The 20876-nt window shown below is 54.7% G+C and overlaps 1 protein-coding gene across 3 annotated transcripts in view; it reads left to right on the forward strand.

Moving 5' to 3' along the window:
- Window positions 1–20876, forward strand: part of NOD1 (nucleotide binding oligomerization domain containing 1) — a 37981-nt gene that overhangs the window by 7598 nt on the left and 9507 nt on the right. For all 3 annotated transcript variants that reach the window (XM_045828572.1, XM_045828571.1, XM_045828573.1), the window contains exons 2-9: window positions 5605–5701; window positions 6089–6398; window positions 7600–7774; window positions 10027–11851; window positions 14585–14668; window positions 15884–15967; window positions 17262–17345; window positions 20077–20160. In XM_045828572.1, the coding sequence (XP_045684528.1) occupies window positions 6195–6398; window positions 7600–7774; window positions 10027–11851; window positions 14585–14668; window positions 15884–15967; window positions 17262–17345; window positions 20077–20160 (2540 nt within the window). In that variant the 5' untranslated portion in view covers window positions 5605–5701; window positions 6089–6194. The remainder of the gene's footprint in view (window positions 1–5604; window positions 5702–6088; window positions 6399–7599; window positions 7775–10026; window positions 11852–14584; window positions 14669–15883; window positions 15968–17261; window positions 17346–20076; window positions 20161–20876) is intronic.

The following is a 20876-nucleotide window of genomic DNA, read 5'->3' on the forward strand; positions in this document are numbered from 1 at the left end:
GAAAGAAAGTAGCGCGTCCTCTGAGAAGGGTGGGGATGAAGAACCCAGGGCGTTTTAAGTGGGGGAGAGAGAGGCGAGGGGAGGAACAGGGTGAGGGGGAGTTCCTGCCCTTTCCCCATTCTGACGGCTGTCAGCCCCTCGGGGGTGGGGGGGATGAGGTGACACTCTCGGCTGCTGAGGGAGCCGCTCTAACCAGAAGCAAGCAAAAGGAGCGCTTGTCTCAGAGCCACGAGACCTGGGCTCTACTTCTGGTGGATTCTGTCCTTCCCAGGGCCTCGGCTTCTCATTTCTAAAACGGGAGCCTTAGACAACACTCTGCCCTAGTCCAGAAGTCCATGGTTTCAGCCCACGAGGGAGGGGTGGCTCTGCCTGCGCTCCACAGGGTTTCTCAGCCAGAAGAAATAGGTGCTTGGCTCTGAGTGACAAGGAGCCAGATGCGCGTGACTTCCTCCCGGGGGGTGGGGGCTGGGCCCAGGCAGCTGTGGAAGGGTGTCTGCGCCTCATCACCGTCCACCCCCAGTGCGTCCATCGGCTCTCTCTGCCTTCCGTCCTCGGTAGTTGGGGTGGCAGTGTCTGTGTGGAGCTCAGACGAAATGCTGCTTTGACAAGAGAGAAAAGGAGATAGCAGGAGGGAGAGAGCAGAAAAGAGAGGCAATGTTGAGAGAGGCGGAGGGATTGTTGTGTCTGCTTTGTAATTTTGAGGAATTAAGTGCTTTCCAATTAAAGTCAATGAGTGTTAATGGAGCTTAACAGCTTCAAATAAGGATTGTAGCCTCACCCATCTGCTAAATTTTCTCCAGAGGAGGCTATTAGTGTTCTGGTGTGGCAGAGGCAGACGGGACTGGGCTTATTTTCCAGGAAAACAAAGCAAGAAAAAGGAATAGACCAGGAAAAAAAAAAAACAATCCCACAAAAGACAAAAACCAACCATGAGCGGGAGGGTTCTCCGCAGACCCAAGGAGGAATGGCGGCAGCTTGAGTCGGGTTAGTTTCCGCAGGCTGGGAGCGCAGTGGAGCTATCGTTGGGACGGATTGTGCAGCCAGGAAGGGAGGACCCACTCTGTGTGTGTTTGCTGCGCAGCTCTGACCTGGCCTACGAGCGAGCGTGCTCGATGTCAGCTTGCTCTTCGATTGCCGTTGGGCTGCATCAGTCCATCCGCCTTGTTGTTGGGCAACGCGAGAGTGGTGAGGCCAGGCTGCGGAGATCCTCACTTTGCCCTTGAATTTCCAAGTGGTTCATGTCAACAATTGTGGTAGAACAGTCTCCTTCACGGGAAGGGTCTGAGGAGGCTGTGGATCTGGTTCACCGAATTGAGTCTCATTCAAGAGAGCGGGAGTTTCCTCGAGGAGAGGTGGATACGACCCTTGACATTCAGGGACGTGTGTGTTCCGTGTGCGCCTGGCTTTACGATCGGGGTGGCGGAGTCTACTCTCACTGGCCTTTTGCCATCGGGGTTATAGCATCTGGGACCGCAACAAGCCTTGTGGCCACCTTAGCACAAATCAAGAGTGTGTGTAGCTTCATATTTCAACCTTTTTTCATGTAGATTACTTCTTATATTGATTTTCTTCAGTAGTTCTAAGTTTGAGGTAGGAAGGGAATGACGCTTCATGTTAACTTTTAATTCTGTAAGTAAAGTCAGTTTTATGGTATCTCAAGAAGGATCGTAGGGGTTCTTCACCATGAGTGGTCCTTCAATGCCGTGGGTTCTGTGCCATAGAAACCATCCGAGGAAGGGAGGGGGCTGTGGCAAATACTCTGGGCCACACTCTTCACAGTTCCGTCTGCAACCAGCTGCTGGAAATGGGCCTCTGTTTCCTAATGTGCTCGATGCTCTCCTTGTGCACAGTTGTGGTGTCCGGCAGGCCAGGCTCGGCTGTGCCCCAGCGGCAGATGATCCCCAAATCTCAGTAGCCCACAGAGCAAAGACACGTTTCTCGCCCTGTATGTCCATCACAGGTTGGCAGGAGGCTGTCTTCGTTGGCATTGTGCGGGGTCCCTGGGGGGTGGAGCCGCCACGGCCTCGCCGGGGCTGCATGCTGATGAACTATGCGCTGACGTCAGACGCCTCCTGCCCAGGGTCTCTCATTCCCCTTCTGCTCACATTTCGTGAGTCAAAGCCAGTAAGTTCAAGGAGGTAGAGAAAGGTGATCCCGCCTGGTGCTTGGGAGGGAAATCCCAGCCACCTCATGCGGTCACCCTTCTCCTACTGGGATGTGTTTCAGGGAAGGGGTAGGAAAGTCTATGGAAACTGTCCTGTGGTCGATGAAGTCACACCCCCTAGACTCCTCCTTTCTGCGTGTATGAAACCATCGACCTTTTCCTGTGGCCTCTGGGGGTGCAGAGAGCAGCAGCATTTTGGGGAAATCACATTCCGAGAAAAGAACCAAACTTGGGGAAAGGCAGGGTCAGGACAGGAGCAGAGGCTTCCGGCCCCGGGCCAGGTTCCACGGCCCCGCCCTGGGGCTGCAGCAGAGCTGGCACAGGCGTTGGGTCTGTGTCTGTGGGTTCCAGCTGACAGGCAGGAAGGGCCGGCAGCAGAAATGCCTGTAGGGTGGCCCGACTCCATAGAGCCCACTGTTTAAAAAACTCTGGGCTGTGACTCCAAGTCAGCATCTACTGTGTCACTGTGTCGTGAAAGAATGTTTTAAGGGGCAGGACTCATCTGTTAGGAATCTTATCTGCTGGGATTGCAACACCAGTCTGCAGAAAGCTGTATCAGTTATTGTGAAATATGCAAATATGTTATAACAGAGTGACTGGTGATTCCCCACGACTGGGCATCTGAGAAAAAGAGTGACATCGCGAGGCCAGCGTGGGTGACGGGAAATGGTTTCCTTGGGGTCTCCACATGCCTTGCCCCCAACAGTTGGGATAGAGGCCAAACTCTGTCTGCACCTCCCGGGAGGGGACAGTCACACTGCTGGCAGGGTGACCTCTACACTCCGGCTCCCCTGGGCGGTTTGGCACAGAATGGAGCTGCTGCTGACTGCACGTGTTTGCTAGTGTCCTTCGGGGAACGGGGCACGCCGCAGTGTCTCTGTCCACAGGGCTGGTATACGGACACACGGGAGGGACCAGGGTTGGCATGCCTGGGTGACCGTGGAGACCCTGCCCCTCAGCAGGAGGCAGCCTTGGTGCACCACTCAGGTGTCAGTGGGTTGTGGGGACTCTTTGGATGTCTCAGATTCGAAGTCCCTCGTGTCCAGGGGCCCTACCTGCTTCTCCCTTGCCCTACAGAGGGCTCTGGGGGCCCAAGGAAGTCTTCAGGGCATGTGGATGCCCTGGCCCTCTCCGCTCGTGTCTCCTGCCCCGTGCTCACCACACTCTCTGCCCTGCCTGAGTGTAAACCCTCGGAGGGCAGGGAGCCACTTAACCTCAATGCGCCTCCGTTTCCTGCTCTGTAAATGCGCAGTCCCAGGGACCTCTGCCTCCTACCATTCAGTCCTAAGGATCCAATGATTAAAGATGAAACTAGGTGATAATTAACAAGTATTCTCTGTGGGCACTTGGTGAATGTTAATTTAGTCCTTACCGTAACACTGGCCAGTGGGGACTCTCATTTTGAGGAAACTGAGGCACCGGGAACGACTACCTTGCTAGTGAGCCCAGCTGGCCCCAGAGACTACCTAACCCTGGGTTACCCTGCCTCTCACAGCGAGGGGGCAGATTCAACCCGTGAGGGGCCTCGAGTAAAGCGCTTACCCAGTGTTCGCTCTGATCACTCCGCGCCCTGCTGGGATCCCCAGGCGACACGAGGCTGGATGCTGGATCACAGGAGAAGGATGCATAAGACCGCGGCATCCCGGCACCTTTCCGGCACCCCAGGCCGGGGCCTGGCCCAGCAAGGTGCTGGCGCTCTGCGTCATCTCTGCTCCTCTGCTGGGCACATGGAATTTCTCAGGCTCAGGGCTTTCGTAGAGTGAAGAGTGGTGGGCGGGGCTTAGTATTCTGTATAAAGTAAAAACCAGGTGAGCAAAGCATATGCCAGAAAGCAGCCCATGCAGCTGAAAAGAGAAACATGAAATAATGGTAAAGGTGCAGAAACGCATGTGCCCTTGACCTTGAACAACACGGGTTTAACTTTGCTGGTCCACTTACGCGCAGATTTTTTTTCAATAAACACTGTAAATGTATTTTCTCTTCCTTATGATTTTCTTTTTTAAAAGGACTTTATTTGTTCATTTTTTGAGGTTGGGGAAGGGAGGGAGAAAGAGAAGAGAAATACCGATGTACGAGGAAAACAATAATCGGCTGCCTCTCGCACGCCCCCAGGTGGGAAGCCGGTCCGCAACCCGGGCCTGTGCGCGCCCTGATCAGGGATCAAACCGGCGACCTTTCAGTCGACAGACGACGCCCAAGTCACTGAGCCACCCCAGTCGGGGCCTCATGATTTTCCTTTTTCGAATGTACTTTGTAAGAGTAGAGTATATAATACATACACAAAGTATGTGTCCATCGACTCTGTTATTGGAAAGACTCCCAGCCCACAGCGGGCTACTAGTAGTTAAGTTTTGGGGGGTCAACAGTTATGCGAGGACTTCTGACAACACGGGGTTTCGTCCCCGCAACTCCCCGAGCTGCTCAAGGCCAACTCCAGGGTGACACAGAACACCTGAAACATCGGTGTGGGCTCCGCTGCCCGCAGGGGAGAGCAGGGAGGGAATCTGCTCCAACGTCTTCGTAGTGGGCGAGAGCTGACTTTTCTTATCTCTAGACTTTGTACTCATCTCCCTCATTTTCCACAGTGAGCAGGTATTGCTTGTGCACTTGGGCAAAGTTATTTAAGCAGAGAAAGGAACATCTATGGAGATGGGGAACATCTTTCTGAATTTTTTTTATTTTAGCATCTCAGTTGCAAAGAATGCGCATTTCCTCTCAGGTCCCCCTCCCCCCCCCGGGACAGTGGGAGGGGAGGAAAGGAGCAGGCTGGGGTGACTCCCTCTCCAGACAGTGGGAGGGAGGACACGCGTGTGTGTGTTGTCTGGGGCAGAAGCGGGAATGGAAGCTGCCCCCTGCCTGTGCGTCCTGGTCGCGCTCCTGAGGTGGGGCTCCCTTACAAGTGAATCCTTTCTCCCAGGTGTCCCGGTGACCACACTGCGTGCATCCTGACAACAGGTCGGCCGCAGTGCCCCTCTAAGCCTGTCACCTGCCTTCCCGAGACTTTCGGCGGACAATGACCTCTCTCTGTTCCGGGGTGCCAAGTTCCCCTCATTCAGAAGCCTTTGCTTTCTTTCCTCCATTATCATTACCCTCTGTCATTTCGTTTGCTTTGCATTTGGTGGTCCGGTAGGGTTCTGCCAGTCACAGTCTGTCTGTCTGTAAGCCCCCAGAGGGCTTTATTCACTGTAGGTCCTGTAAGCTGCACAAATGCGCGATGACTGAAAAAAGAATCATGAATGTCAACCAGAAGTCTTCTGTTCTTACCCTCAGGTCTTTTAGCAGCCTCATCGCCCCTCGGGCACTAAGACTGCCTTGAAGTAGGTCTCTCCGGGCAGCTGTAGCTGTCTGCTATGCCAGCCCTGCTACCCCTCCTGTTTCTCCCAAGGCCAATTTCATTCATTCGCGCACCATTCATTATAATCTTTTCTTTGATTCTGCAGACGCCAGAAAGACATGGGGCACTGAAGACTGAAGGAGAGAAGGTTGTTTTAATGTATTTGGACTTACTTCAAAGAACGATGCCAGGAACTTAAAAAGGTATTGTTAACTGCTCATTTAAATTTCACATTCTCAACTGGTATTCCTTCTAGAAACCAATTTTCTAAAGCTATGGATCTTAAAAGGGGTCGTAGAATTGACTACGATAAAAAAGGCTGAATCGGTATATAATATGTAAGTACTTTTCTTAGTGGGATAGTAAGAAATCAATCTTGTCATCTCCCCAAAAGTCTGTCTACCTCTGTTCACCGGCCTTAGCAGAGGAGAAAGGAACCCGCAAGCAGAAGCAATTAAATGAGGATTTTTTCTTTTAACACGCCAGATCACTGTCTTCAGCGTGACTCTCGCTTGCTCTGAATAGACAGACATATTCCAGGACCAAAGGGAGCGGGAGGGACCTTTCCCAAGGCCTTTGCTTTCTTACAGGGGCCGCGCTGAGAGGCAGGGGCCCTGGCTCCCGATTGTCCTCTACCAGGAAGACACGTTCAGCCCAAGATGAATTCGGGACAAGCAACCACTTGCTCCTTTAACCATGGAGAAGCGGGGCCACGGTGAGATGGAAATAATCCCCTCAGAGTGTCCCCACTCCTACATTAAGTTGTTGAAAAGCAACCGCGAACTCCTGGTCACGCACATCCGCAACACTCAGTGTCTGCTGGACAACCTGCTGAAGAATGATTACTTCTCGACCGAAGATGTGGAGATCGTGGGCGCCTGCCCCACGCAGCCCGACAAGGTGCGGTGGGAGGGGTTGGCCTGGCTGGAGGTGGGGCTTGGTAGCCAGAGGCGGGGCTTCTCCCAGGGGACCTGAGTGAAGGGCTTTGGGAGTGCAGCCCACTGGGCAGAAGGTCCCACTGCGGCCATTTCTAGAACAGAGAGGCTGGAGTTGTGGGCTCAGTGCACCAAGGCGTGTTGTACCTCTGTGCTCGTGTGAACAGCAGATTCGTACATCTCTCCTGGCTGGGAACATCGGTTCCCCAGCAACCCATTCTTCAAGTCACTTTAAATTAGCAGGAGGGACAAAGAAAATGAGTGTGAACCAGGAGCAGTGACATCCACTCGGGGCCTTTACTTTAAAGGCTGGGCCGCTGCTCACTGATGGCAAGACCGGTGTGGCCCTCTGGCTCGGACGACGGCATCCGAAGCCAGGTCCACCATAGAGAGTTCTCCCTGCTCCACCGTGGGAAGTCTCAGCAGCCCTGGCTGTCACTCTAGCTCTGTGTCATTGGAAAAATAAAATGGGCAAGACCCAATTCTCCTTCCTGCTTAGAGCAGGGACAGGCCTGCTGGGCTTGGAAGAGAGCGGAAGGGTGTCGGTAAAGTACAGTAGCTCACTCTGGCGCTTATTTTCCCCTGTGCTTTAAAGAATGCAAAAAGCGTTTTTAAAGGTCTACCTTACCTGGGGGTCTGCTGTCCCTTTGCCGAGTGACCCAGTGCCCACCTCATTTGCCCCTGGGGTGGTCTCTCCCCTCAGCCCTCAGCCCTGGAGAGCAATAGTGTTAGTTGCAGAGAGAAAAGGCAGCATGGAAAATTCCAGGGGTGGGCATGGCCTGGTTGTGAGTTTGACCTTACTTTCAGGCTCGTGGAGGCCTCCCGGTCTCAGAGCTGTGTGGTTCCTGCATTTTGCCATGTGTGATGTGCACCCTCGGTTTCTGCGGGAGTCATACACAGGAGTATTATACCTATGTTTAATGTGCATTCTCATTTGTCCCTCAAGAATTTGGGCAAAAAGTATGCATTATCCATGGCAAAACACAATATTTCTAGCTAATGTGGCCCATTCCACAGATTCTAGGCCTTCCACGCAGAGCATCTCACTTTGGCTGGAGGGCCGTCCAGGCCACAGTGAGAGCTCGGGGCCCTGCTGTGGGGGCCTCTTCTGGGTGAGGACACGCCTAAGCACCAGGCTCACGCCCTCATGCTTGTTCCGTTACCAGGTCCGCAAAATTCTGGACCTGGTGCAGAGCAAGGGCGAGGAGGTGTCCGAGTTCCTCCTGCACGTGCTCCAGCGGCTCGCCGATGCTTACGTGGACCTCAGGCCGTGGCTGGCGGAGATCGGCTTCTCCCCTTCCAGGCTCATTCAGAGCAAAACGGTGGTCAACACCGACCCAGGTACAAGTCAGACCGGGGGGACAGCGGACACCAGGCAGACAGGGCCCTGGGTTTGGGAATGCTGTAGCGGGTGGGCTCAGGAGGTCATGCAAGCTGGCCCACCACGGACGGGCCCGGGTGCTGGGTTCCTTTTAGAAAAGGAGAGCTGGTCCCTGTCATCCGAGGGTAGCCCAGGGGACTGTCACTGAGGTGACCACGGGCAGCTGTTCTGCTTAAAGAGGGGCCCGTGGGAGTGTGGGAATGACCTCTGTTCTGACCTCCTACTTCCCATTCTGACGTGGGTAGACATCCTCATGGTTGCACCAATTCAAGGCTGCAATTTCCCCCCTTTAAAACTCTTTCCAGATTTGATTCTAGACAAAGTATTCTTCTCTCACCTTTGACTGCCAGTCCCTATTTCCAAAGTGCCACGGCGTCCCATCAGTTAACTGAGGAATTCAACAGGCATTAATGGGCCGAGGTACCTTGCAGGACACCAGGGTCCAGTGGGACCCAGATACGGTTCCCGCCCTCAGAGAGCTGCCAATAAATTGTCACACACAGGCAGCATCTCGTCAGGGGCCGGGGTGGAGGGGGTGGGGGTCTTCTTCCTATGCTCACACCCTCTCTACTTTGAGACTGTTGCTGGCAACATACCAGCACCAAAGTCCTACACGCCAGTTTTTAAAGAATCCAGTGTGACCTTGACAACAAAAACAAAGGACAGTGGCCCAGAAGGCGTGTGTTTAGGGGAAACCAGGCCAACCAGCAGGGTCAGGACCAAATTCCCTGGCTGCCTGCCGCCGCTAGCGCCCCACCTCACTGCTGGCCTTGAAGGAAGACGGGAAATATTCCCACAATGAACAGTTCTCTCAAAGGACTCCCACGAGTTCCGTTAGCCAGCGACTTGGATAACTTTTGAAGTATGATGCACTCTACAAGAAGCCAGCTGTGAAAGGCTACGTATAATGTGATTCCATTTACACGAAATGTCCAGCAAAGGCAGATTTCTAGAGGCAGGAAGCAGAGGGGCTCAGCTGCCTCAGACCAGGGGTGGACGCCGACCCTGGCTGCCAATGGGCTTCCGCCGGAGATGCTCTAGAACTGGAGTGTAGTGACGTCTTCGAGACTTTGTCGCGTTACTAAACATCAGCGACTAGTACACAAAAGCAATTGTAAAACGGGTGAATTTTATGATATGTAAATTATGTCTTAGTAAAAGTGCAGGAACTACAATTCACTTAGCAAATTTTAAGTCGACAATCCAGTTGGATGGGTGGGAAGGCTTATAGATAAGCCGGAAACGTGCGTGTATGCCTGAAGTTTGTTAATTAGATGATAATAAGAGCCCAAAGCCCATTTTAAAGGAAGGTGTGGAATACCTTTTTGTCTGGGGCGAGGCCACCTTCCTTCTGGCGTGAGCCCCGTCCACGGCCCTGGTTTGCGGAGGGCGTGGAGCGGAGCCCATGTGAGTGCCCCACTGCGTCTGCTCCCCCGCAGGCAGGCCCAGGGCTCGCCCTGGGGCACGTGCCCAGCCTCGGTGACGCCCTGTCTCAGCTTGGGAGCAGGGTGGGCATGCCCTTCGCAGTCTAAGGGGGCTGGTTTCATCTCGATGTGCTCACTTGTGGTGATTTAGATGAGGCACGGCTCCTTGGCCATCCAGTTTAACATCCCGTGTTGTATTTTATCACCAAAAAATGCTGGCATTCGGTTTTGTGAGACCATGAGTTGTTTCCAGAGTGGGGTAACACATTCATTATAGAAAGGTCAGGGCAGCTCGGCCCCAAAGACTTTCAGAGGGGACCGGCTCCAGCTGGTTGAGCAGGGCTCTGGGGAGGGTGTGGGGCCACAGGGCCAGTGGGCCTGGCCTTGGAGTGAGAGAGAGCTTCAGTTTCTAGCTGGAGTTCAATAACAACTTGCGCAGGGCAGGGTGGAGCCTGTCTCAGACACTATTCCAGTGTCTGGAGTCCGTCACCCTCTGGCTGGCCCAGTCCGAGGTCAGGTGGAGGCGCCAAGGCCCGAGGACCGGCAGATCTCGCAGCTCTGGCTCTGGGAGGGTCCTCAGGGCCTGCCTTGGAGTCACTCTCACCCTTGGCCTCAGGGTCCAGGCCTTGGGTTTGTCTGGGTGCTTGTTTCTCCTCCTGAGACTTCCCCAGTTGATGCTCTTTGGTCTCTGCTTCTCTCTCTCTCTTGCTCTCTCTCTGCCTCCATCTCTCCTGGGGCCCCTCATCTCCCGGGATGCCTGTGCCCCACCCGCCTCGCTCTCCCGCCAGTGAGCAGGTACACCCAGAAGCTGCGACACCAACTGGGCCGAGACTCCAAGTTCATCCTGTGCTACTCACAGAAGGAGGAGGTGCTGCTGGAGGAGACGTACACAGACACCATCATGGAGCTCGTCAACCTCAGCAATGAGAGCCTGGGCAGCCTGGGCAGCCTGGCCTGCCTCCTGGACCCCTCCACGGGCGTCCTCAACGAGCAGGGGGAGACCATCTTCGTCTTCGGCGATGCCGGCGTGGGCAAGTCCATGCTGCTGCAGCGGCTACAGAGCCTCTGGGCCGCCAGCCAGCTGGACGAGGGGCTCAAGTTCTTCTTCCACTTCCGCTGCCGCATGTTCAGCTGCTTCAAGGACAGCGACACGCTGAGCCTGCAGGACCTGCTCTTCAAGCATTACTGCTACCCGGAGCAGGACCCCGAGGAGGTGTTCGCTTTCCTGCTGCGCTTCCCCCACACCGCTCTCTTCACCTTCGACGGCCTGGACGAGCTCCACTCGGACTTTGACCTGAGCCACGTGCCCGACACCTCATCGCCCTGGGAGCCTGCCCACCCCCTGGTCCTGCTGGCCAACCTGCTCAGCGGGATGCTGCTCAAGGGGGCCGCCAAGGTGCTCACGGCCCGCACGGGCATCGAGATCCCACGGCAGCTCCTGCGGAAGAAGGTGCTTCTGCGGGGCTTCTCCCCCAGCCACCTGCGGGACTACACCAGGAGGATGTTCCCCGACCGGGCCACGCAGGCCCGCCTGCTGGACCAGCTGGAGGCCAACCCCAACCTCTGCAGCCTGTGCGCCGTGCCCCTCTTCTGCTGGATCATCTTCCGCTGCTTCCAGCACTTCCACGGCACCTTCGACAGCTCCCTGCAGCTGCCCGACTGCTCCGTGACCCTGACCGATGTCTTCCTGCTGATCACCGAGGTCCACCTGAACCGGACGCAGCCCTCCAGCCTGGTGCAGCGGAACACGCGCAGCCAGATGGAGACCTTCCGCACCAGGCTGGGCACCCTGCACTCGCTGGGGCAGGTGGCCCACTGGGGCATGGAGAAGAACCTCTTTGTCTTCAGCCAGGAGGAGGTACAGGCCTCTGAGCTGCAGGAGGCTGACCTGCAGCTGGGCTTCTTGCGGGCCATGCCTGAGCTGGGCCTCGGCGGGGACCAGCAGTCCTATGAGTTTTTCCACACCACCCTGCAGGCCTTCTTTACCGCCTTCTTCCTCGTGGTGGACGACAAGGTGGGCACTCAGGACCTGCTCAGGTTCTTCCAGGAGTGGGTGCCTCCCGGGAAGGCAGCAGCTGTGTCCTGTTCCCCCCTCTCCTTCCCTTTCCAGTGCCTGGGGGACGGTGGCCTGATGGGGGAAGACCCCTTCAAGAACAAGGATCACTTTCAGTTCACCAACCTCTTCCTATGCGGGCTGTTGTCCAAAGCCAAAAAGAAACTCCTGCAACACCTGGTGCCAGCTGCGGCCCTTAGGAAAAAGCGCAAGGCCCTGTGGGCACACCTGTTTTCCAGCCTGCGGTCCTACCTGAAGAACCTGCCCCGTGTTCAGACTGAGGGCTTCCACCAGGTGCAGGCCATGCCCACCTTCATCTGGATGCTGCGCTGCATCTATGAGACACAGAGCGAGAAGGTGGGGCAGCTGGCGGCCAGGGGCATCTGCGCCAACTACCTCAAGCTGACCTACTGCAACGCCTGCTCGGCCGACTGCAGCGCCCTCTCCTTCGTCCTGCACCACTTCCGCAAGCGGCTGGCCCTCGACCTGGACAACAACAACCTCAACGACTACGGCGTGCGGGAGCTGCAGCCCTGCTTCAGCTGCCTCACCGTCATCAGGTGAGGCTGCCGGGCGCAGGGAGCCCTGGCAGGCTGAGGCGGGCCAGGCTGGGGGACCCCCTAGGTTTCCCTGGGAATCACCACCGCTGGTCCTGGAACATGCACACCGTCTCTGTCTCAGGGCGGCAGGAAGCAAGGAGCAAAGCTGCAAAGTCAGGTGGACCTGCTGCTGCCCCAGCTGAGTGTCCTTGAACGAGGGCTTCGCCTCTCTGAGCCTCAGTGTCCTCGTCTGGAGAAAGGAAATGCTCGTATCCCAGCCGTTAGGGTGCAGCTGAGCCTTGAACAAGGCAGGGGTTAGGAGTGCGGAACCCTTGCAGTCAAAAGCCACAGAGAACTTTTGACCTTCCCAGCACTTAACGACGAGTAGCCGGCTGTTGCCTGAAAACCTTACCGAGAACATAAACAGCTGACCAATTATATAAGGTGCAGGCAAAAGTAGGTTTACAGTTGTGAGTACGTGAAACAGTGTGTATCATCATATTATCATTTATTAATTACTGTATTATTTTCCATATGAACCACTGCAAACCTACTTTTGCCCACTCCTGTACCTATGTGGTATGTTCCATGGATCATATACTGTATTCTTACAATAAAATAAGCTAGAGAAAGGAAAATGTCATTAAGAAAATCATAAGGAAGAGAAAAATACATGGTATTTTATGCGTTCGTGACATAGCTGACTTTCTCTTAATTTTTTCAGTGTTTTTAGGCTCTACGGCTTATCTGTTTTCTCAAATTTTTGCAAATCTCCAAGAAAGTTTTCAAGGTATTTATTGAAAACATCACGTATCAGTGGCTCAAACAGCTCGCAGCCATGCTGTTCAGGGTCAATGGCAGTGACGACAATCAGCATTTACTGAGAAAGGGTGAAGTCGTTACAAATACTTCCTGATTTAATCCTCTTAACGCACCCCAATAAATTCAATAAAAGTTAAAAAAGTTAATAAAATAAATATGCTTAATTTAAGAAGTTCTGTAAGGTAGATACTACCTTACAGCCTTTATTTGGGCCAATGAGGAAACGGAGGCAGAGAGAAGGTGATACATTGCTCAAGGTCACCCAGCTGGGCCACGGTGGAGCCAGAACCAAGAAGAACTTACATTTTGCGATGTACGCGAGGCTCAGAGGTAGCCCCTGGCTGCAGAAAAGGCCGACTCCGTGTGAGTTGGCATTTGTTGCTTCCCGTGACCAAAGCAGCGTCCGTGAGCTGCCAGGGATCTCAGTGAAAAGCACTGCCTCTTGATGAGCTTCCTGTTGGCTGCTTTAGGGAAACGAGAGGCCGGCCTGCTTTCTCCTATTAGCATTGCCCATATACACCTGGAAATCTCTCCACGGGAGTTAGTTCTCCATTAGTCGGCTCATGCATCTCTAGGGAGCAGAGGGGATTTGGAATCGTTTTTGGGTAACTGTTCCATCGGTGCCAGAGTGTAAATTGTGTGGGAACAGTGGGGTATGGGGAGCCCAAGGCCGCCCGGGCCCAGGAATTGAGAGAGGCCTGGGGTGTCTCCTCTGTGTTCAGCCAGCATCTCTCCATCCGCAGCCTCAGGCAGCCTGAGACTCAGTGCCTCCCTGTGCTCATCTCGTTAGACGGAATCTCCACACCAGTGTGGGGGTCCTGCCCCAGGCCACTGCCCCAGGTTTTTCTCCACACCAGTAGAGGAGAAAGCAAGAGGGAATGGGCCACCCCAAGGAAACATTTTGAGCTCTGTGAAGATATCCGTTAGGATTAGTTTCAGCTGAGAGAGAAAACTCGAAGTATCAGTGATTTAGATAATGTACAAGCTTACGTGTCTCTCAGGCAAAAGTCTAGAGGAGGGCAGTCCCGGGCTGCACGTGCTCCTGTGACCCTCAGGAGCCCAGGCTCTCTTCTGCCTTGCTATCCTGCCGCCCTCGCTTCCTGGCTTCCACCTCTTGGCCCAGGATGGCTGCTCAAGCTCCAGCCGTTCAATCAACATTCTAGCCACCTGGAAGAAGGAAGGGCAAAGGACACACCCCATGGTTTTAAGAAGACTTCTCAGTTATTGCTAATGATTCTTCTGCTCAAATTTCATGGGGCAGAGCTTGATCACATGAGCCTAGATAAAAAAATGGGGAACTCCGTGTCTAGGAAAGCATAGGTATTGGGAGTGACTGGCAGCTCCTGCCACATTGGGACAGCAGTGCCTTGTGCGTAGACACTGTGCCCAGTGCCAAGGTGGGGACCACTGGGGGCGGGGCCCAGAGTGTCTGACCCTGACATTTGGATGAGGTCTAAAAATCAAGCTTTTACCTGTTCAGCCTTTTACTGAGTAAAAGCCGTGCGTGCAATCTGGCCCGAGGCTTGGGTTTGTTTGTAGATGAAGTTTTACTGGAGTGGTCACAGCCACTTGTTTACAAATTAGCATCTTCACACAAAGGACTTGAGTGGCATGGAGGCCACCCACAAATGCAGGATGTCCGAGGTGGCTGTCCTCACGTGCCCTTCAGGTGTCCCCCAGAGTCCTTGTGTGGGGTCAGGGCTGTGCCGTGGCCTCGCCGCCGGGCTGGTTCTGGGCGGGCGTGTCGGCCCCGTGCTGACCGGGCTTTAAGTTCGGGGCTGTCTGGCTGGCTGCTACGGCCATTCCCTCGGGTGGCATTTATGGCTGGAAAAGTCCGGAACCTTCACAGGCCTCCAGGTCCTCATGGAATGAATGTCCCCTCTTGGTGTGCAGCGGCCGTCCTATGTAACTTCCTCCGCTGTTTTGTCTCAGGCTCAGCGTAAACCAGATCACCGACGCTGGGGTCAAGGTGCTGTATGAAGAGCTGACCAAGTACAAAATCCTGACGTATTTAGGGTACGTATTTCTCAAGAACACCAGCCCAGGTACGTAGTAATAACACAGAGCAGCAGGAGATTGCCCTTCACGTGAGCGACCAGATGGCTGGGGCTGATGGCCAAGGGCGCCAGGAGGTGCACTGGGCTGGGAGCCAGGAGTCCCGGGCGCCTCTGCCGGTTCAGCCAGCAGCCCGTGCCCAGAGCAAGTCAGGAAATCACGCCGGGCCTCTGCCTCCTCACTTGTGTCATTGGGATCCTGATAATACAAGTGAGTGGCTCTATGAGTGGCGGCTGGGGGGGTGCAGTGAGAGGCTGTCTTGGGGGATGTTTTATAAACATTAGAAAACTGTGTGTTAGGGCTTCATTGCGATGGGTCCATGATCCCTCAGCAGGAGCCTTGGGGCATGACCAGTGGGGCTCTGGGGCCAATACCCCGTTTTAAATCCTTGAATATTTCTGCAGCCAAGTGTATGAATAGTCATGCCAGTTGCAGGCCACAAAGAGCTCCCTATCCATTGCCACAGTGCTTATGAAAAACTTTGGGTTTTCAGAGCCCGGGATTCCGGTGTGTTGGGATAGCCAGCCCCACGTCACTGTCGACTCCGTAAGCGGGCGCCCATCAGCCAGTGTCTTGGGCCTCAGTTCCCTGAGCTGAGGAGTGAGGACAGGGTGCCAGGCCGCCCTTTGGCTCGGGAGTTCTGTGTGAGCGTGGGGCCCTGGAGTCCTGTCCAGTCCCACGCTCACCTTCTGTGTGCGCGTTGCTGAGTTGGTATCAAGTGGTAACATGACTACAAGGCAGACACCAAGGAGATCCCAATACTCAGGAGCTTCTCCCCCCACAAGATGCTGGTTGGTATCTTAATCTAAAAATGCCCATTGCCTGCCATTTGTTGGGTGCTTACAGGCAGGGGCTTAGAATGATGTCACGTGGTCCTCAGGACAGGCCTGTCAGGGAACTGTCACTCCTACCCCGGTATTACAGAGGGAGAAACAGCGGCACAGAGACATTCAGTACCTTGCCCCAGGTCACAAAGCTGGAAGGTGGCAGAGCGCTTTGTGAGATCCCAGCCTGTGAGACCCCAGGACCCCAAACTCTGGTCTCCGGGTGCCCTTTCTTTCCTCCTTCAACCCAGACTTTGGAAATCAGACGCACATGCTCAGATTTTTTAAAAAATGGGGTCATTAAGACGACACTGGGAGTCATCGAGGGTTACGACTGTGCTTTCTCTTGAAGCTTGTACAACAACCAGATCACGGACATTGGAGCCAGATACGTCGCCAGCATCCTGGACGAGTGCAAAGGCCTCACGCACCTGAAGTAAGTGGGGCGGGTGTGGTGGGCTCCTTAGCAGCGTCTCCTGGTCACCCTTCCTTATTCAAACAAACAAACAAACAAACAAAAATGTCACCACGAAGAGCTCTCACCTAAAGCCTTCTTCGGCGTGCCCAGGAGCCTTATTGGTGAGAATAGGAGACCTGTGTGTGCAGGTGAGCTGGCCACCTGCAGGATCTCTGACTTGTGGGTGGGGCTCAATTTGGGAGGGACCACTTACCATTGGAGTGGGGGAGGGAAGGTCGCAGCTACCACCCTTTTGGAGGTCTTTTTTCCCCCAAGGAAGTTCCCCCTTGTCCTAGTCCCTTCAGGCTTCTATAATAAGATATGGCAGCCCTGGCATAGCTCAGTAGATTGAGCGCGGGCTGCGAACCAAAGTGTCACAGGTTCGATTCCCAGTCAGGGCACATGCCTGGGTTGCAGGCCACGGCCCCCAGCAGCCGCACATTGATGTTTCTCTTTCTTTCTCCCTCCCTTCCCTCTCTAAAAATAAATTTAAAAAATCTTCAAAAAAAAAAGATATCGCAAGCTAGGTGGCTTACAAACACCAAAAATTTATTTCTTTTGATTCTGGAGGCTGGGGAGTCTAAGATCAAAGCATTGACAGGTTAGGTGTCTGGTGAGGGCCCGATTCCTGGTTCATAGATGGGGCCTCACCGTGTCCTCACCTGGTGGAAAGGGGGCAGGGAGCTCTCTGGGGCCTTTTTATAAACTGCTAACCCCATTGCTGTGGGCCCCACCTTCACGACCTAGTCACCTCCCCAAGGCCCCGCCTCCAAATCCATCACCCTGAGGGTTAGGGTTGGGGGTTAGGGTTTTGGAATACGGATGTTGGGGAGGACACAGACTTTCAGACTGCAGCACCCATCTAGTTGCAAGGAAGAGCTTACTTTACCAAGGGTGGCAGAGCACCAGGCTTGCAGGAGCCCCTGGTGGTGGGAACACAGACCTCAGCCATTTGCAGTGAAGTGGGAACACACCCACCCCTCCGTCTGCTGATGGGAATGAGTGATGCTCCAGAGGTCATTTAAAGAACCCCCCCTCTCCCCAGGAAAGCTCGTGTCACTGAGTTTCTGCCTGTCTCCTGGAGGGGAGTCCCGACTGGCTGTCCTCCAGGCCTCGGGTCCTTCCCTGGGGGGGGGTGCGGAGCACAGCTGCTGTGGCTCCCAGGAGAAAGGCCACGCCTCCCAAGAGGCACCAGAGGGGCTCCGTGCTGGGGACCAGGGTGGCTGAGCCTCCTCGCAGCTGGAGGCTCACGCGGGCACAACTCTCTCTGCAGAATGGGGAAAAACAAAATAACGAGTGAGGGAGGAAAGCGTCTCGCCCTGGCTGTGAAGAACAGCAAGTCCATCTTTGAAGTTGGGTGAGTAGAGACACATGCCGTGTGCATGCGGAACCCCACCTGTTCTGCGTCCGTGAGCACCTGCTGGGCTTCTTGTGCGTAAATGCACCAACCGAGCCGCTGGGCAAGCTGTGTGGGAGGGGCCCGGAGAGCTTTCCTCGGGGAGGCCCCAGTGGGCCCCACACGTCTCTGCACGGGAGACGCTGTGGGGAGTCCCCAGATGGACAGCAACGTTTACTGCATGGACTTTTATTTGATTCATGAAAAAATCCACATTATCACCTCCAGCAAGTGGAGGAAGCTCTTCTAGTCCGGAGTGGTGAGTTTCCACAGACAGATGTTCCTTACTAAGAATATTGTATATTCCCTGGAGGGTTTTTTTAGTTTAATTTTTTTGTTGTAGTTGAATACACATAACATAGAAGTTACCATCTTAATCATTCATAAGCGTACGGTTCAGGGACACTAAGCCCAATCCTATGGGTGTATGACCATCACAACTACCCATCTGCAGAACTGTCTTCATCTTGCACAGTGAGAAACTCTCTGTTCATGAAAGAGCCACTTCCCCCCTCCCCTCCCCCAGCCCCTGGCAAGCACCGTTCTACTTCCTGTCCTGGTTTTTTTTTTTTGACTCCTGTTTGTCCCCCCTGGAAGTGGAGTCCTAGAGGATTTGTCTTCCTGAGACTGGCTTATTTCACTTGGCATGAGGTCCTCAAGATTCACCCATGTTGTAGCGTGGGTGGAGATTCCCTTCCTCTCCAGGGCTGACTGACGGCCCACTGCAGGCAGGTGCGGGGCACAGTGTGTTCACCCGCCCACCTGTGGACAGGCACGTGGGTCACGTCCACCTGTTAGCTGTTGTGAGCGGTGCCACCATGAGCGTGGGTGTGTGCGTGTCTCTTGCAGACTCTGCTTTCCACGCTTTCGTTTTGTTTTTCATTTTTTTGGCTCTATACCCAGAAGTAGAACTGCTGGATCAGATGCTAATTCTATTTTTTATTTATTTTTTTTTGACAAAACACCATACTGTTTTCTGCAGTGGCTGCATCATCTCACATGCCCACCCACAGTGCACGAGAGTTCCAGTTTCTCCACATCCTCGCCAACACTTGTATTTTCTGTTTTTATTTTTTAATAGTAATCATCCTAATGCACGTGAGGTGGTATCTCACTGTGGTTTTGGTTTGCAGGCTTTTTAAACCTTTTTGTATTGTCGTAATGTCTTATTTGATTATAAGAGAAATACAGATAATCTTATTTGTAAATGACGGAAAGTATGAAAAGTATAATAAAAATCAGTTTCTCAGAAATAATTATTATCAACATCTGAGGTCAGTTAAGCTTTCTTGCTCTCGCTATGCCATATTTTAAAGATTTTATTTGTTTTTAGAGAGGGGAAGGGAGGGAAACATCAATCACATGCCTCTCTCATGGCCCCAGTAGGGGACCTGGCCTGCAACACAGGCATGTGCCCTGACCGGGAATCGAACTGGTGACCTCTCACTTTGTTGCTTTGCAGGAAGACACCCAACCCACTAAGCCACCCCAGTCAGGGCTCTCTATACTAGCTCATTTTTTTTAAATATATTTTTTTCTATATTGAGAAAAAATACACTTACAGAATTTTATTCTACCACCTTCACTTAATTAAAAATGTGATACCATTCCATTGGATAGCGCGCACACTTTTTAAGCGGAACACTGGAAACTCTTAGCCTGGGGTTTTAGCCAGCTATCTTGGGAGGAAGGAAGGGAAGGAGGAAGGAAGGGAAGGAGGAAGGGAGGAGAGGAGGAAGGAGGTGCCTTGCTGTGGGAGAACGCTGCACCGCAGCAGCCGTGGGTCTGCTGTGGGTGGGCCAGGCAGGCAGACTCGCTTTGCTTTACGCAGACAGTGCCCCTTGGCCTGCTGGGAAAAACTGGCCCTCATGGTAGGCCAGGCGCTGTTCTGAGTGCTTTGCACGTATCAACTCAACCTCACAACAGTTCTGCGAGGACATGCTCTTATTATCTCCCTTTTATAGACGAGGGGATGAGACCTAAGAAATGACATAAGTCCCCCAAGTGTGTGCACACAGTAGACCAGAGGCCGGATGTGAGGTCCTGCCCCGGAGCCCAGCCCCTGACCTCGCAGACCCCGTTCGGGCAGACCGTTGCCTCGGCCAGGTTCCCTCGGGTGACCCGCTCCAGGGGAGAGGGCACAGCTCTGTCACCGTGGCTCCCATACCCACACCACCACAACCCACACAGCACAGTGCGGCGATGCCCTCTTGCATCGAAGGGTCATCGCTGCAAAGGCTCCCGAATGTGCGTCCTGGGCCTGGCCTCGCGGAGGGCTGGCTGTGCCTTCATGACCCTCTCGGACCCCTGCCCAGAGTCACATGGGTGCTGGGAGGCCAGCACCCCCACTGGCCTTCCTTCAAGGCTGCACACTGTGCGGGTGGCACTTCTGGGACCGCCCTGGGCTTCGGCTCTCAGGGGTGAGACTTGGTCTCCAGTTGTGCAACTTGCTGACGGGCTGCCGTTTGCAAGGCTTCCACCGCCCTTTCTCCTGCCGCTTCCCTCTGAACCTGAGACCCCCGGGGCGGCTCACTCACTCACTCAGGGGCTGGCGTGGGCATTGGTCCCCGGGCCACGGCTCCCCGGACGGAGCGGACACCCCCGCCCGCTGAGTGTGCAGCCCAGCCGTGGGCGCCAGCAGGAAATGTGGGGTAACGTGCACTCACCTTCTCCGTCTTGCCTCTGCCCTCAGGATGTGGGGCAATCAAATTGGTGATGAAGGAGCAAAGGCCTTCGCCGAGGCCCTGAGGAACCACCCCAGCCTGACCAACCTGAGGTACCCGCTGCCCTCTGACGCCCGCTGTCCCTGGGGCCAGCCTGGTCCCTCGTGTGCCTCCCAGTGTGCCGGGGGAGGAGCCGGGGGGAAGAGGGTGCTTGGCCTTCCTAGGGAGAGAGGTGCGTGTGTGCGATTTTCTTCTCTCTAAGATGTTTTTGTTGACGTAGAGGAGGCAGACAGTCAAGCACGTGCTTAGGTGCTCGGCTCGGTGGTTTGACACAGGCACACCAACACCCCCCCCCCAGTGAGGACCGAGGACGTGGCCGGCCCCTCAGCCTCCCCCCACACCCGTGGGGGTGAGGAGGAATTCCGGAGTCCAGACAAAACTGAAAGGGCGCCTTCCCCATTCTCAGGACGGCGCTGGGACGGAGGGGGCCCTTCGTCTCTGTGCACAGGCACACGCCCCCTGGCCCCCCGTCGGGCCTCTGGCCAAACCTCAGAGCCTCGGTGTCCCCCGTTGCCCATGTCCTGCCCGCCACTGACAGAGAACCCGAGATGGTGGGGCAACGGCAGGGTTCCTTCCTGATGAGGACAGAGGAAGCCCACCCAGCGCTCAGACACAGGCCCCTGGAGAATGCCAGCCCCCTGAAGCAGAGCTGGCCAGGCCTCATCAGCCCAGGGTCTGCTCCGTGACCAGGTCCCACCCGTGTCCAGCGGCTCCCCTCTGACCTCACACTCAGAGCAGGCACTCTGCAGCAACAGGGCCCGGGGCTGCG

The sequence above is a fragment of the Phyllostomus hastatus genome, unplaced genomic scaffold (genome assembly GCF_019186645.2).
Source record: "Phyllostomus hastatus isolate PE091 unplaced genomic scaffold, TTU_PhHast_1.1 phas_scaffold_78, whole genome shotgun sequence".
NCBI classification, from domain to species: domain Eukaryota; kingdom Metazoa; phylum Chordata; class Mammalia; order Chiroptera; family Phyllostomidae; genus Phyllostomus; species Phyllostomus hastatus.